Here is a 17,662-nt window from a genome sequence, read left to right as displayed (position 1 = left end):
AGCGTAGACTGAAGCCTCAAATTTCTGGTCTTTGTGCCACGTACATCTTTGCACAGCAGTGCTGGCTTTTAAGCAGCAGCTGCCTTGATCTTCCCTTCATCTCTGCCCACTCTTCCTCCCCTTATCTTCACTTTTGTCGGTGTGCTGTTTGTGGGCTCCACCGCCTCAAGGCGCTGACCTAGGCTCAGAAAAACCTTGGTGGGAATGGAGTCAACTGGAGGGAGAGCTGTTTAAGTTGGCACTTTCCACTGAAAGAAATGTGTGTGTAAACATGTCTAATCTCAACAAGCCTAAGTGCTGCTTAAGTAAAGTTTAGCTCAGGCTCAGAGCTGTGAAGGGATCACTTCATTTGGGGTTTGGATCCTGGTGGTTCTCAACCAGAATTCTTTCACGTTTAGTGATCTTGTCTTGGCTACTCTCTGCTGTTGTGCCCTGCATGTACAAGAAAAAACAACCGAAATCCTAATTTTGTTTTCTTGTACAGTGTTTTCAGAGAAGGGTGGGTAGAAACCTGTGTCAGGTAATTGATGCTCCGTTTCAGGTCTCTTGCTGTGCCTAGCCAAGCAATCCTTTCTCTGATTTTGGGGCAGACGATGAGGTGAGATTGCCTCCCTATTGCTGTGCCAGCGTAACTCCTCTCTTTACCTGGACACGGCATACTTGGAGATAAATAAATACATTGGGACAGAAAGAGCAAGCGTAAGAATATGAAGCAGTCTCTTTTTTTTTTGCGCCCTTCAGTCTTGCTGTTCCCCCAGGCAGGGGAGGCAGAGCTCAGAGGAACACAGGTGTGAGGGGTCAGCCAGCGCGCAGCCCGGGAGCCGCTGCTGGTACCCGCTGTGAAGCTGGAGCAAGCTTCCTTTGGAACCCCTCACCTGTATCCCTGGAGGTTTTGTGTAGTCACCTGAGCCACGGTAGTCTTTTATTGTGCTTTTGATGCACCTGTGTGCACAGGGATGCACCTGTGGTCTTATGCTGCTTTTGGGAATGCTTTTAAACAAAATAATACGGATAAGAGAAGTTCAGTGCATTACATGGGAATTATTTTACAGACAAGCTGTCTGAACAGCTACTCACATGGCTCAGAGTACTATATATTAAATGTCATGTTCTGCAGAAAAATTTTCCATCTTCCAAAATTCACTTTGCTCCTTGTGTATAATAGATGTTATCAAAGTAAGTATCTTACCGATGGAGGGAAAAAACTTGAAGGGTAGGTAGGTGAGGCATTGTTAATAATTGAGGTGTGTTAATTATTTTTAAAAATAATATTTTGTGCATATGAAAATTTGAACAGACGTTTGCAAGAGCACCGTTTCTGCTCGGTGGAGTATTTAGCAGAGGCTGAGAGCCTGCAAGCAGGGAGGGAACAGAGTCCTATCTTCTGGTGTACTTGGAGTATGAAGTGAAACTTCAAGTGCGTTTTTGAGAATAGGTTTGTTTACATAGTCTGAGGCATCATCTTTTGTCTTGCAGAACCTGAATTAAGGATCCTCCCGTATTTGGACTCCCTCCTCTGATTTTTTTTTTTTTCAACTCAGTTAATACGCAGAGATTATTTTAGTGCAGAAATAAGATGCCATTCTAGCAAAATTGATACTGGACTTTGTGGGAGGAAATCTGAGTAGCCTGGATGATACAGTAACTGTCAAAAATCCCTCTTTCAGTCCCTCAGTATTTAGTATTGTAACTCCGTATCCTCCAGTTCTCTTTCAGGAAGGTCAGAATAGTCTGCATTTCTGACTTTTTTCCTATGCTGTCTCTTCTTAATAAGGGAATTTTTTTGATCACAATTTGCAAGTTCATTGCTTTTTGCCTGTTAAAAGCTCTCTAGAAGACCAGATGTGTATTGACATTCACAAATTGAAAAAAGTTAACGTGGAAAAAAAATCCCACAATTCAATATCCACTAACCTAAGTCCATTGAATTGTTCTTTTTCACCTACTCTTTTGTTCACCTCTGGTGGCCCTTTTGAGAAGGAGTCCCGTTTTCTTAATTAGAAACTACTTCGGACAGTGTTAAGTGCTGCTTGAAAAAATCCAACAACCAAATTTTCAGAAAGGATTTAAATCCTCAAACTTTTGTTTGAATGCAGCAGTTAGCATGGCAGGATTTGTGTCAGGATGAAACTCGCCCTCTGGACAGGTTCGGTGAGATTTTTGTTTTTCTTTCTGTGAAGTAACCTGCGTCTGACTCCTGCCAGAGGAATGGTATTAGGCTGGACAGGTACAGCTTTGCTTCTGGGGTGTTTCTGACCTTCCTAATCACCTCAACAATCCCGGCTACAGCTGACAAGCCCCTGTCTCGCTTTTAGCTATCTAAAGCAAATAGACGAGGTGTAGTGTGGTCACGCTAGGATAATCCTGTGGGAAAACGTTATTGTTTTCTGAACAAGCTTCAAGGAACGGAGTCTCGAATTACTGTAATTGTATCTTGTATCTTGCAGTTCTGGGAGGCTTATCAGAGGAGAAAAAGGTATAATTGATACGGGTGACTGCAGAACCTGTTTCTGTAGGATCCTTTCCAGATTTAATTTTGGTGGCCTCTTTGTGTAGCAGAAATGAACTAGTCAAAAAAAATTAAGTAAAAAAAATGCCATTTGTACCCGTGGTCCTCAGGAGCCTGACGTAAAGAAGCGATAAGCTCAGAGTCAGGTTGATGTCTCAATAATATGTATCTTTAGGAATTGCCATGTGTCACTGAAAGTTGGTTTTGAGCTCTGTATATACCAAGGTGGTGAGACAGGTTTAAAAAAAAGAGTCATTTTAAGGATTTATTTTTAACCTTACATGCTTTCTTTTAAACTGCAGATGTCTCTCTGACCAAGTGATACTAGAATTACTGGGCAAAAATGTTCTGAATATTTTCCCTTCTGTTGGGAGAGACGGCTTTAGAATCTAAGCAGAATGAATTTCTGTGGAGTATGGATCATTTAGGTTTTGAAATGGCCTCATTCAACAAATTGTTTTCTACTTTTATTACTATTATTGTTACATTATTATTATGATGATATTATTACTGTTGTCTACTCTTACTCTGCTTTTGCTTAACTCCCAGCAGACTCCTGCTATCTAAAGGCTGAGAGTTCATTCACAGCTCAAGCTCTTGAGAACTGTTGATCTTCAAAATTAGTTACAGAATAAACACTAAACGCGTTTTCTTTTTTATTAACAGGAGGAGTCTCGTATCCTCAGGGTGAAGGTGGTTTCTGGCATTGATCTAGCGAAAAAAGACATCTTCGGAGCCAGGTAGGTGTTCTGCTTCGACTGTTTTATGCGTTTAAACAGAAGGAGTTTAGCAGAGCAAGGATGCTTTGTAACGGATTGCTCACAAACGTGACGGGAGATCCCATTGCTTGATTGCAGGCAATGCAAATTCTGGGCTGCCTGTTGGCCAGCCAGCCGTGGCCGCTCACGCCCTCCGCGCCGCAGGAGTTGGCCGTCTGCCGCAGCCCCGCGGGCCCGTGGGGAGCAGCTGGGACTCGGGCAGCCCTGGGGGCGCCCCGCCACCCCCCAGCACCCCGCGGGGGCCCCCCAGCACCCCGTGGGTGCCCCCCAGCACCCCGCGGGGGCGCCCCAGCACCCCGTGGGTGCCCCCCAGCACCCCGCGGGGGCGCCCCAGCACCCCGTGGGTGCCCCCCAGCACCCCGTGGGTGCCCCCCAGCACCCCGCGGGGGCGCCCCAGCACCCCGTGGGTGCCCCCCAGCACCCCGCGGGGGCGCCCCAGCACCCCGTGGGTGCCCCCCAGCACCCCGCGGGGGCGCCCCAGCACCCCGTGGGTGCCCCCCAGCACCCCGCGGGGGCGCCCCAGCACCCCGTGGGTGCCCCCCAGCACCCCGCGGGGGCGCCCCACCACCCCCCAGCACCCCGCGGGGGCGCCCCAGCACCCCGTGGGTGCCCCCCAGCACCCCGCGGGGGCGCCCCGCCACCCCCCAGCACCCCGCAGGGGCGCCCCAGCACCCCCAGCACCCCGCGGGGGCGCCCCAGCACCCCGTGGGTGCCCCCCAGCACCCCGCGGGGGCGCCCCGGCACCCCCCAGCACCCCGCGGGGGCGCCCCGGCACCCCCCAGCACCCCGCGGGGGCGCCCCGGCACCCCCCAGCACCCCGCGGGGGCGCCCCGGCACCCCCCAGCACCCCGCGGGGGCGCCCCGGCACCCCCCGGCACCCCCCAGCACCCCGCGGGGGCGCCCCGGCACCCCCCAGCACCCCGCGGGGGCGCCCCGGCACCCCCCAGCACCCCGCGGGGGCGCCCCGGCACCCCCCAGCACCCCGCGGGGGCGCCCCGGCACCCCCCAGCACCCCGCGGGGGCGCCCCGCCACCCCGCGGGGGCGCCCCGCCACCCCCCAGCACCCCGCGGGGGCGCCCCGCCACCCCCCAGCACCCCGCGGGGGCGCCCCGCCACCCCCCAGCACCCCGTGGGTGCGCCCCAGCACCCCGTGGGGGCGCCCCGCCACCCCCCAGCACCCCGTGGGTGCCCCCCAGCACCCCGCGGGGGCGCCCCGCCACCCCCCAGCACCCCGCGGGGGCGCCCCAGCACCCCCCAGCACCCCGCCACCCCCCAGCACCCCGTGGGGGCGCCCCGCCACCCCCCAGCACCCCGTGGGGGCGCCCCGCCACCCCCCAGCACCCCGTGGGGGCGCCCCGGCACCCCCAGCACCCCGCGGGGGCGCCCGGAGGCCGGCGGTACCCCCTGTCTTACTTGGCAGGAGCTCGGCGTTCCCGGCCGGTCCCTCGGGCGCCCCGTGGGTCGGGCTTGGCAGCCAGGCTGTGAACCCGCGTAGGCTCCACGGCATGCAGGTGCCCCGCTGCCGCTCCCACGCGGTACCTTCTAGGGAGAGAGGCGGTAACAGCGTTGTCTCCTGCTCCGCCTGTGCCAGGAGACGGCCGGCACTAAGTGCTAACGTAGAAAGGGGTTCGGAGAGCACTGTGCTTGGTGCTTTTCTGCCAGGCTGTGGCAAGTCCAGGTTTTAATTCCAGACGAGCCTTGAGCCGCTTTGCGTGGGGACTGGAGAGGGAAGAGAGGAGACTGTGGAGCGCATAAGGTAGTCTTGGTGTGATTGCTTCCCTGCTCGCCTGTGTATGGGAAGGGGGGGCAAGCAGAGCAGAGTTCGTTCTGGTCTTCGGCCAAAGTAACAACTGTTAAACAAGAAAACTGGTTTTAAATGGTCTAGTGGAAAGATACAGTCGCTTTGGATGTTCTCAAGTCATTTGCTTTGAAAGAATTAGTCACAGGCCTGGGAATTCCTTTTCTCCAAGTCTAGGCTTGTTGTGCAGTGACTTAAAGAATCAAATTGGGTAGCAATTGGGGGAGAAGCCGGTTCCAAAGCCAACATGAACTGGAAAGCATCAATTCTTTTTTTTTTTTTTTTCCCCCTGAAGGTTAATTCACGTTTGATGTTCTTGCTATCTCAAGCCTAAGTGTGAGGAAATCCTTTACTGTAAATGCTCTGATCTACTTCAAAGTTTTTTGTCAGTTTGAAATTAGTAGTATCCAATTTAGCTTTTATTGAAATGACTAATTTCTTAATGTATAAATGAGCCTCCCTGTTTTCCTGTATTTCTTTAATGATGCTTACAAATTGTTCATTAGCTTGCATATCTAGCTTGAAACTCCACGAAAGCAGCAATTAAAAGTTTAATCAGCTTTTTTTTTTTTGTGAAATTTGCAACAAATGTTCCCTTGGTAGTTGTGTGCAGAATATGGTAAGATAAAGCTTTTTAATTTTCTTTCCCCAAATTTGCTACTTTGAGGACCAGCTCTTGATGCTGACCGTAAGCAGCAAAAGCAGCAGCTCCTGGGCAGATGTAGCTGGACGCGTAGCGCTTGCTGCGGAGGTGAGGTAGCACTGCCGGTGGTGGGTACTGCTGCCAGCTCACAACGCTAGCATCTGCCTCCCAGGCTCCTGCAGTTGGCATCGAGGTGCTGCAGTACCAAAATAAAAGAGGAGGAGCACATTTCAGAGGAGAGGTGGGACTAAGGCACAGAGAAAACATGATTTCTGTTGCAAATACTAGCCCCAGAATTGCCATATTTAGGTGCTAACTTTGCTTTTTCTAGATCGCGTTTAATTTGGCCATTCATACAATTACAGATTTTTGGTTTACTTGATATACTTAATTGGCTGGATTTTGTGTCTGCATTATTTTCCGAGCTTTAGGTTTTGAAAAAAAAGGCAAAACGAGTGGTTGGAATATAGAACCTGCTTATTAAGAGGAACTTTATGTAAATATTGAAGTACTGTGGCAATTTCACAGAAGTAATCTGGGAAGCGGGAATCTTTTCAGTGTTCATCTGATTCATTAAAGAATGTGTTGGAAACCTCACAGCTGAATCCCTGGCATTGTAGTATCTCTTTTGGCAATACTTCTCACAAAACTTTTGTAAATATTTAAGAAGTCACGTTCAGAAGAGGTTCTAAAACTTGCTTAGGAATTGATAAATTGTAAAAACATCTTTTAATTTTCAAAATGCATAAAATTAAAACTAAGTGAATTTGAACCAACTTCTACTGATGTGGCCCTTAAATATTTAAATAAATTGGTCTCAAGTTTCCATAAAACCACATAGTTAAAAACATGTTCCCAACTTAGGCTTTTAACTTTGCTTTAAACAGTTCTTTAGTAAAAGCTGCGACTAACAGCAGCAGTGACATGCTTGTATTGCTGTGTTGGCAAGCTTTCCGAAAGTTTGCTTTCTTGGCTAAAGTGCCAATTTAGTTTTTCTGTTTGATTGAGGGGCCTTGCATACCTTGCTGAGATTCTGACGTTTCATGCTGCTTGAATCTTAGGTAGAGTTTCGGAGTCACAGCCCCCGCAGCTGGTGAAGGGCTTCGGACGGGGGCAGAGCGGTAACTTGACCGTGTAGCTGTGGAAGAGTAACTGCAGGGCATACGTTGTGCTCTGCATCTCGGCGGGGTTTCCTTAACCGTTTTGAATCACCTTTACCCTTATAAAGCACTGCCTGTAGGCTTGCACAATCTGAAAGCCATTTCTTGCCTGATTAAGTCCAAGGAAAGTTTCTTACCTGTGTAGAGCACTGGAGAAACTGGTATTTTTCTTCTGAGGACCAAAACTCAGTGCTTTTGATTTTGGTTTTTCAAAGTTCTTTTTGGCTTATAAAATCATTTTGATAGTAACTAATGATATATGAGAGCTGAGAAATTTATAGAGTTATGGTTACGCAGACAGAATGTATACTAGGATGTAGAATGAAATAGTAGCTATGAGCAACCGGAGGTGATGGTTAAACGTGACGAGTTTCATCTACGTGGTTTTAGTTGAGGTGGATGTAAGTGGCTAGTCAGTGTAGGTGTAAGTGGGTTTTTAAGAGCCAGCTTTACGTTTTGCCCTGTAACGTGACAAGTATTTGATATGTACGGATGACTAATAGATACTGCAAACTGGAATTTTGTGAATTCAGTTTTGCATGCTTAATTCTGAAAGACACGTTGCAATCTTGTTGCTGTCTAGTGCTTTGACACGTAGATTTACCACCTGACATATACGGTATTGTAATATATACATTATTATTTTACATTTATTTCCTCTTAATCTCCTCTCGAGTTCTTAAATGTAATGATTTAATTCAGATATTTGTATTCTATGTAATTAATGCAAATTATAATGTAATCTTAGTTATGCAACATACTGAACAATTATTGTTATTAATTACTATTTTGTTGTTACTCACATATTAGTAATGATGCTGTGAGTATCATGAGGGCTGTGGCTGCAGCGTGCAAGTCACTGCACAAATGCAGCCATGCCCGGAGAACACTGGAATATGCCATGGAAGTTCCTCTCCTGAGTGCCTTTACGTATTACTGAAATTGAAGGAGAAGCACTTCCCTAGGGACTTGGTCTATTTGTGGAGCGCGGTCTGCGTCTGGACAGGTTTGTGTCTTTCCCTGAAGGTAGCTCGAGTGTGGACCTGGGTCTCCGATTGCTTGCTTTCCCCACCTCTAACAAACAAATGCAGTGCTTCTGAAGGTAGCTCCGGGCTGGCTGCCGGGTTACTGGGCAGCGTGGGGACACTCTGTGTAGGTAGAGTTGCTCTGTGTATCACGCACAGGTGCACTCACAAGTCATAAAGGTGAATGCGTACGTATAAACGAGAGGAAGATGTCTTCTGGCTACTATTGGCTGTGTGAAATAAGACACTACGGTGCGGATATTGTTATTAAAGTAACAGTTTTGGCAAGCGAGGAGGGAAGGACTGCGTGTGTACTCTCGGTGGGTATATCTGATGGAACTGCTTAGCTGCTGCTTCTGCCTTCTCCATCACGAACAAAGTGGAAGTTGTGGCTGTCTGGAAATGGAAAAAAGGTAAAGTGCTTTTCAGTTAAAATTACAGATGCTTTTCATTAACAGGAAGAAACACTTCTAATGATGTGATAGCTTATTATGGGTTGCCTCCGGGTTTATTGCTTTTACCTGCTCTTTTCTGGAAAGCCTGCAGAGCGCAGCCGAGGTGCAAGCCACGTTTCTGTTCCGATTTCCTTCGTCCAAGATTAGTGATTTAGCAGAAGCGGTGTTAGTGCTGGGTCGTGCAGGCTCCGGGCTTCTGCTGGTGTTTTAAATCATACCGTGTACCCCCGTGGACACCAAGGCTACTCGAAATGTGGCTGAATTCTTTAATTATATGTATTCTGTTACTGTGGATCGGCAGTGGAAGGAGAGCACCTGTGACTGTGAATAGGCCTTGCGGATGTTTCCCTTGTAGCTATTTTTTTTTTAAGTTCATCATCACTATTTCTAGTCCAATTGGAGTTATGGTATATCCTCTTTTAATTATTAAAATACTCTGACAGCTATACTCCTGGAACCTATCCCCTTCAGTGAGTGTGCTAACTTGGAACTGGGGTTTAAAAACAGCCTGTTCTTCTCGTACTGATGCCTCCTTTGTCAAGCACAGACAAATTAATTCAGGTGAGTTACTCTCAAAAATTAAGCAAATAATTTTTGAAAGTAATCTGGCTGAGAATGAATGGCCTCTTCAGTGCTCCTGAGAGCGCTCGCTCTGCTGGCTGCTTAATGGGCACCTCAACAAGGAAGGGCTTTTATCCAGAACTTCTGTTTCCTTTAAAATTGTGTCCTGTATGTAAAAATGGACAAAACTCAAACTCTTAAGTTACTTTTTGTGGTACACCTAGCAAAAAGGATTTTGACATCAGCCATTAGTCAAAAACCTTACCCAGAAAACTGTTACACTAGCTAGGTTCATAGAAGTAATATTTGGAGAAATGTTTCAGTGGTGCAAAATGGCATCTATTGTAGAGTGAAAGCACCGCATCCATCCTGCCCGAGGGAGCTCCTGGAGGTGCAGCAAAGCGGGGGTTCTGTCCTGCAAACCTCTCAAATGACCGAGTTCAACAAAGCCACTTGACTAGATGGCAGTTGCTCAAGTGGGATAGAGTTCATACTGTGTTTTTTTCCTTTTTCTGGTTGGGGGAAGGAAGTTTAGAAAACCACTTTCCTGCTGGTTTAAGGCTTGAGAAATGGAATATGCAAATCAATACAAAGCTTCCCCTTTTGAGGCCTGTGCATTGCCACTGATCAGTGGAAGTGTTTAGCCTTACCCATGCTTGCTCTCCACCTCTACTTTGTGCATGCCATAGCTATTTAATTTTCTCATTTGCCATGCACATGCTGTCTTTCAAAGGAGCACTGAGCAAGTCAAGTTGAATTTCACTATGTGTTACAGTATTTCAACAGAAGAAGAAATAAGACTTTTTACTGTGAACTTGAATGAATGCTCTAGTTAGGCACTGGAGATGAAACCATGAGTTCCTATCACCACCGTCTTTACTTTTTTTTTTGAATGGTGAATGATTGAACGCATGGCTGTTGCAGTATTGCATTGGAGGGGGAAAGTTTGCTGGAAACATATTCTAAATGACAGCTCTATTTGCAGTGAAAGAAACACAAGTTTTTGTAGTATAGTAGAAATGAACATGTTATTTAAAGAGTGAGGGAAAGAAAAGAAACCAATAAACTGAGAGCTTCGTTAAAGCTAAACCAAGCAGTGCTTTGGAAGGCAAGGGAGGGAAGGGAGAAAAAAAAGTTCAGAGGCTGACAGTAAAATACTCAATGGTGAGGATGTCCTGCAGAAAGCAGTGTCTTTTGACAAGGTAGCATCTGCACTGCGTAACTTCAGCTAGCACATGCAGCTTGTGCTGTACGCATTAGATTAGTATGCTTAAATAAAAACTACGAGGCAATGGGAACAGCGTTGGGCAAATGTTGCCGTGAAGTCAGTCGGTGTTGTGTCTGAGGTGTTGATGCCTGCCTGGAGGGACGTGGACCAACTGTAGGCAGAGGTGGTGGTTTTCTGCGGGCGGTAGTAGTTGTCAGTGGCAGCGCATCCTCGACGCGTGCAACGTACAAGCTCAGGAATTGCAAGAGCCAGAGCAGTCTCCTTCCTTCTCACTCCTCCTGTCCGGTAAGTCCCCCGGTACTCTCTGGTCTCGTGGAGCTGCTCCGGGGAGCTGTGCAAGATGTGTGCTCCGAGCGCCGTGCTGTCGGGTGGTCACGGGGCAGCAGGCCCCCCGCTGTTGCTCAGGACGGTGGCGGTGTTGAGGAAAGGTGGGGACGCTCCGGAGTTGTGTCTGGCGTCGCGGTGTGCCCGTACTCTCGGTACCTGCTGCTCTGCGCTCCCTGGAGCAGCGGGCGGTGGCAGAGCCAGCCGGGAGCACCTGGCCGCAGAAACGCTGCGGGCTCTCCGTCAGGAGAGCGCTCGAAGCGGCGGCAGAACAGGGACCTGCCTGGACTGGGTGCCGAGCAGGTGGCAGCGGGTGGTGGTATCAGAAGAGGTTAAAGCCCGCCCGGCAGGAATACGCTGGGCAAATAGATAATTTGCTTTATGAAGCCTCAGTGCTGACTTTTGCCTCGTGCAGGTGGGTGAAATGAAGGAGCACCGGGCTGCGGAGCGTGGGCACAGGGTGTAGCAGTGCGTTTGGTGGGCAGGGGGGTGGGCGAGGAGCAGCCCTGCCAGCCCTGATTTGCTTTAGGCGGCTGGCACCAGAGGGCACCAGAGAGTTTCCTCACCTGCTACCACCGCCTGGTGCTCCCCCCGCTTTCCAGGAAACCGGGCTTTCAGGTTTTCCACCAAAACCAGCAGGGGTTTCTCCAGTTGTACAAATTAGGTTCTTCAGGATGCACTGGATATCTATTTCAGTGGCTGTATGTGGAGAAATACCGCTTGTTTGAGTATGCGTTTTGCTAATGAGTAAGAGGACATAGTAATAATTACTGAAGTTTATAATGTCATAGTGAAAAATGATTTTCATCAGATAATTGCTCAGTAGAAAGATTCCTGTGTACGCATACAAAACTTTAGAGGGTTTCTCATTGTTTGAGAGAGGAAGTGCCCGTAGGGGACCGCTCAGTATGCTAACTGACCTTTCTGGGCATTTTGCTCTGAAGCATGACTGACCAGCTGAGGGCTCTGTGACTTGTTGTTTCCCATCCTGTCCTTTCCCGAGCTAGTCTTCCCTCCGCTTCCCTGAGGTATGAAGGAGGCGTTAAGGAACAGAGAGCTGGGTGAAGTTTCACGGGAAGGCAGTGGGCAGGCCATGAGGCTAGGATCACAGCTAGGAAATGGCATTGCTGCTGAACAGCTTATTTTTTGCATGTAGAACTATGAATTCAGTATATTCCTACCAGCTGGTGAAGAGTCTAAATGCTGGTGCAGGTCACGCCTCTCTTGTCCAGTATACGTGCCATGATTTTAGTTTGGATCTCTCAGGGATGCCTAACCTTCAGCCAGAACTTAGCTAAACCTTTTGCTCTCTCCCTGGGACCCGAGCCCTGTGCTGTGCACTTCTCTGTTCGCAGCAGCATTGCTGCCTGTGCCACTTGCCTGCATCGGCTGTGACTGCATGTCCAGTCTGTGAAGTCTGCAGATTTTTTTCAGCATAAATTAATGATTTTGAGCCCTCCTTGCCTCTCACCAACACACAGCTCTGTCACTTCCATGTCCTTTTTTTCTGGCGCGGGTTGGTGTACACCGATTTGTTTGTCACAGAAGGACCAATTCCCCGAACTTGCTGCTTTGACCATGCCCCCCTACTTCCTTTGAAACTACTGCTCTGTTGTCTGAGGTTGTTAGCTGCTGTCTGTGATTGCTTCATGAGGCCTGGCACTCTCAATAATCCACTGAATTTTTAAACAAGGCTTTGCTTACTGTACTTCAGCTCTGTTGGTCATCATTAAACTCTTTTTGGTGGTGAAGCTTGCAAATGCCTAGCTCATAGCCAAAGGGACCAGTGCCCATCTATGCCCCATCATGCTGTCCAGTGCTGCTTGTTTGCTTGTAGTCACCCATCTGTTTCTGTTGTATCACATCTCATGCCTTGGTTGTCCGGTCGTGGACCAGCTTTCTGTTCTGTATTTGTCCAGCACGTGGAGTTTTTGCACACTTAAAAACACCACAGCGATATTTTTGCTTTTACAGAAATCACAATTGAACAAATAATTAAGTGAAAGCCAAAACCGATTTTGAGGTGTCTCCTTGAGTGACAATAAGGTGTGGTAGCTTGTCATCAATTGTCAGAGCCATCCAAAGCGCTGGGAGCCCGGGGTGGTGGCCTGAGCCAGCAGCATGGCCAGTGTTCCCACCCAGGAGGGGACACAAACCCAGGTGGGAAGGTGGCAGGAGGGCCCTGGTGCCGCCCAGGCACTACCCTCTTCCTGCAGCTTTACCTTTTGCCCAGCTGCTTGCATGCCCCTCTTGCAGTTGTGCAAATCTTCACCTAATTGGTAAAAATAAATACAGAAATAAAACCGTAATTTATGGTTAAGAATATGGTCCAGGTTTAATAGAAAGTAAGCCCAGTGAAATAGGGAGTACAACGGCTTCAAATGGTGCTTTCTGCCCTGAGAAAACTTGGGAGAACATTTTGCATGTCTTGGTGGCACAGCAGTTAATTTTATCGAGCGTGGTGCTGCAGGAGGGCACGGGAGCTGCCCCGGGGAGATCTCTGGAAAGCCATGGGCAGCGTGAGCTGCTGCGGTGTGGGCAAACGTGGGGGGAAGGAAGGAGAGAGGAGTGCAGACACTTCCAAAAATAACTGCTTTAGCACTAGCGTTTTTTTCCCCAACTTCCCTGAGTAAATGGAGCAGGTATAACTTTGGTGGTTAGCTTTTGTTATGTTTTTTTTTTTTTTCTTTCCAATTTTGCTGCTGGCCAATATAGTTTCTATTGCTGTAAGCGCTTCTGATGCGCATCAAAAGGGATCCTGCGTGCATTTGGCACTGTCAGTGAACTAAAGTGAGTTGTTTCCCTCCTTGCTTCCCTGATGCAGGTTCAATATTTGCAGAGGATAATTTCAGTCAAGGTGAGTTTATCCAGAACGTTTCATGTATCCCAGTTGCTCTTTGCGTGCATAAAAAGCAGGATATAAACGCATCTCAGCCTGTCCTAACTTGAGCTCCGTTTTTGAAATAAATTAAGAAGTATCTCAAGGAGCTTGAATGTAGTGGCATGCAATTTATTGGTTCATGCCTGCTGCTGCTGTCTGAGAGAAGGCAGAGCATCCACCCAGCTGCCTCTGCCCATGCTTGAGGAGGTGATTAATTGTGGATTAGCCCTCTAAACTGATGTTGGTTTACGCACCTTTAACCAGGACGCTGTAACTCCTCGCTCTGTTTCTGTCTCGGGAGACCCCTGGGCTGGCACCCGTGGCGGGGGGGCGCAGGAGCCAGCCCCCAGCTTGCCCGCTGGGCGCGGAGGGCAGAGCGTGGCTGCCCTCCCTTGCCAGGACAGGAGCCACACTCGGCTCCCCTCCAGCCGGCCACGCAGCCCGGGCCCCGCCGCCCCTCCGGCTTGTTCTGCCCCGGCCCTGTGCAGCCGCGTGGTGTTACTCCGTCAATACTGCTGCACTCCTAGGGAGGAAGGTGGCATGCGCTCCCAGCCCGCAGCTTTGGTCTGGACACACTGCCAAGAAAGAGGCAGGCTTTCTGTATTAGGGCTTTGCTGTGAAATCGCCGTCGGGTGAGTTAGGGACAGGGTGGCAGATGGAACTTTCGGTTCCCTTTTTTAGTAGACTTATTAGCACCGCAGAGAGTGCAAGCGTGTGCCTGCACGTAGCCCTTGTGACTGGGTATAAGTCATACATAAGGAGGGGCTGAGGCAAAATGATGAGAAAATCCACTCCACTTCCTTTTTTCTTTCCCGTACCCTAGCTAAAGTAAAGCTGTCCTGGGTTTGGTGTTGATTTCGTTTCTATGAAGCAGCAGTTCTATCGGATTACTGTTTTCTGGGCTACAGAAAACCAATATGCTGGTGTTCTTGTTCTGAGAAGTAAACAAAATAATGTCCTTAAACTGTTCTACGAATAGAAGGTACATCAGAAGCTATTTCAACGTAGTGCTAAATTTTAAGCTGTGTAGTGAAGGATCCTGGGTGGGTGACCTATGTCTGGCTCTCCCTTTCTGTTCCTTACTCTTCCAAACACTATGAGGATGACTGCAATTTTGGGCTCCTTTGTAAAGAACTTTGAAGTAGATATATGGAAGTGCTGCTCTAGAACTATTACTTTATGAATAAATATCTCCTCGATTGAAAATAAACGTGAACAATTTGTTGCAGAAATAGATCAACAAATAATTTAATGCAATTAAGCATACCTTTTTCTTAAAGCCTGTGATGGTATTAGTGTTGCAGTATTGTTTACAGTCAGAAGATAAAAATGTTATTCTGGTAACATTTAATATCTTTTATCTGTTCTTGTATACTTCAGAAATGAGCACAGATTTACTTCATAACTTCCAGCATATCTGGATTCTAAGAATTACAGCTTAAAAAGTTTTAGATGTTGCTTAAAAGTCTGTTTCTTCTCCTAACTTCTATTTTGAAATAGAAATCCAAGACCAAGGTCTGTTTTCAGGAGCTGATTCTAGTTCAATATAGTAATCCTATAGTTACTGGCTTTGTCACTGAGTGGGTTCCCTGAAGAGGGGTGCGTTTCTCTTGAAATCAGAGTTTCGAACAGTGCTGTGTGATGTTTCTCAACATTAAGGTGCAAAATTGAGCTCTGTGACGTGCAAGGATCTAAACCTTTTGGTTCAGTGTTACTGCAGAGCCCCAGAACAGTTGAGGTTGGAGGAGCTCCCATCTAACCCCTGCTCAAGCAGCGTCAGCCAGAACAAGTTGCCCAGGACCGAGTAGAGTTTTGGGGGTGAGTATCGACACACACTGAGACTCCCCAGCCTTGGGGCAGCCTGTTCCAGTGGTTGACCACCCTCAGAGTGAAAAAGTGACTTCTTGTGTTCGGGTGGAACTTTGTGTGTTTCAGTTTGTGCCCGCTGCCTCTCGTCCTGGCTCAGGCCACCGCTGAGCAGAGTCCGGCTCCCTCATCTTCACCCCTTCCATCAGGTGTTTTTACACACAAGGATAAGGTCCCCCTCAGCCTTCTCCTCTCTGGGTGAACGGTCCCAGACCTCTCTCTGCCTTTCTATGAGAGAGTCCCGTAATCATCTTCGTGGCCCTTTGTTGCACTTTCTGCGGTGTGTCCATGCCTCCCTTGCGCGGAGGAGCCCGGCACTGGACACGGTACTCTGGATGTGGCCCCTCCAGTGCTGAGCAGAGGAGGAGGATCATCTCCCTCGACCTGCTGACCCAGCCCAGGACACCGTTAGCCGCCTTTGTGGCAAGGGCACGTTGCTGGCTCACGATCAGCCTGGTGTCCGCCGGGACCCCCAGGTCCTTCTCGTCATGAATTCGCTGAACAGATAGCCAGAGGTATTTCTATAGTGGCTGTAAGTTTGACTGTGTTACAGCAGGCTTAGGGTGACAAGGCTTCATTCTCCCTTTTCTGCCTCATGTTTTGGCTGTCACTTGTACTTTTTGTGGGTGCAATTAAAATGCTGCTCAGCCACTTAATTTCTCTACCCAATGCCCATTATTAACACAGTAAAATGTGACTTTTAACATGCTGTGTTTCATGCGAACATTTTATAAATTTGTACAAAACCTATTAATATCTACAGAGACTAGAAATAAAATGAAGACTGGGGCTTATTCAGGAGTCTATATTTGAGAGATAATGTCTATTTGACCAGAGTTGGAAAGCGAAGCGTTTTAAAAGACCAGTTCTTAATTTTAGCAGTTGGTTGTATGTCTGAGATGCATAAATATTTACTGAGTGGACCACTGTAGACTGATGTGAAACTGTCCTGTGGGGAAATCACTCATCTTAGCCCTGCTGCTGTCTGCCCTGGCACCTCCTTTGCCAGAAGAAGCAGTTTAAGATGGAAAGTGTGATGGTCAATCTCCTTAAAACCTGATTTCAAAAATGAATAATAACAGCACAAGAACAAAATGGAATTGCCCCTCTCAGTGGTTTCTGATTAGTGTTGAAGCTGTTCTCTTTGGTAATTAATGTCTGCAGCATCCCTTTGACTGATTTGAAAGCAGCTGCCTTCTCTTTTACAGCATAGCTGCTGAGCTTTGACAGGTAACTACAAACCCCTGTACACACAAGCTTTCCTTAAATTCATTTTAATAAACACATTGTTATGACAAATAGTCATCTTTGTAACTAGGGACTTAATCTCAGGTGATGACTCATGGCAAAGTTCCTATCGTTTCTCTAAAATAAGGCAGACTTTTCCTGATTTGTTTTTTTCCTCCCGTTGCAGCATACAGAATGTTGCTGTTGAGTGCCTTTCTGTTCCTAAAGGTGCCTTGTGCATTCGAGATTTCACTTAGTTCATCCTGTAACCGCCTTCCTAATGCAGCTGTGGAGAAGTGGGCATTTCGAGTGCCATTAGTGGGACACCAGCTGAAGAGGTTTACTTTTGCTGCCATTAGTGCTGCTCCCCTGGTGAAGGTGGTTACCCCTGCGGACCTGCCAGCCGACCTGCCCGTGCGTGACTGCCACCAGACCTGTCGCAGGCAGGAGGCTTGCTGTCCCTGGAAGAGCCCCGCCTGCTGCTTTCCGGGTGGCTCGGGGTGCTGGCTGAAAGCGGGGCAGGTGGGGAGGCGTTGGGGGGTAGCGGCTCCCAGCTGGGGTGTGATGGTAACTGGGACAGGCTGTGGGTGGGATCTCTTCGGTCTCGCCGGGATGAAGATGTTTGATGAAAATCATGACTTTTCATACCATCATAAAGCATGGTCCTATCGGCTCCTCTAATGGCACAAATTCACTTAGCCTTGTAAATTTTATACGTGGTTTTTGGCTGTGAGTGCAGTAAGGACGATTACTTAGTGCCTAAGATCCTGTTGTGAGATGCAGAGGAAATGGATTTTTGTCTGTAAGTGCTGTCCTCAGGAGCTGAGCCTGAAGGGCCTGCTCCAGTCTCCTGTAACCCGCGGGTTCTGAAGGTGGTGAGTGGAAACATGCCTGCCCTGCAGCTCTCCGCCGTGGAAACCACAGAAGCCCCTGCCCGCAGCACACCCCGGGACCCGCCGTGCTGGGGCACTTCAGGTCACTAGCCCAGCAGAAAGGGCTCCGCCGCCTTTGGGCTGGCAAGTAGGGGAGAAGACCATTTTTTTATTGAGCTGAGTTGACTGAGTCAGCTCATGAAGTTGTCTGACAAGGGTCAGAGCTGATGCAAACCGTATTTCTTATTTGTGTAGCTTGGGGTACAGGAACGGCTTACATCCGCCTGCAAAAGTGACATTAATATAGTCATCAAATGCTGCGGAATAGCAAGTA

The 17,662-nt window shown here is 48.4% G+C and overlaps 1 protein-coding gene across 1 annotated transcript in view; it reads left to right on the top strand.

The window, feature by feature from the left end:
- The window catches only part of NEDD4L (NEDD4 like E3 ubiquitin protein ligase), a 185,540-nt gene that overhangs the window by 35,326 nt on the left and 132,552 nt on the right, over nucleotides 1–17,662 (top strand). The window contains 1 exon segment of the mRNA XM_042804482.1: nucleotides 3,176–3,249. Coding sequence (XP_042660416.1) covers nucleotides 3,176–3,249 — 74 coding nt within the window.

The sequence above is a fragment of the Tyto alba genome, unplaced genomic scaffold (assembly GCF_018691265.1).
Source record: "Tyto alba isolate M040663 unplaced genomic scaffold, T.alba_DEE_v4.0 Super-Scaffold_42, whole genome shotgun sequence".
Lineage (NCBI taxonomy): Eukaryota > Metazoa > Chordata > Aves > Strigiformes > Tytonidae > Tyto > Tyto alba.
Note: the sequence above shows the minus strand (reverse complement) of the source record. Positions and strands in the feature narration are given on the sequence as shown.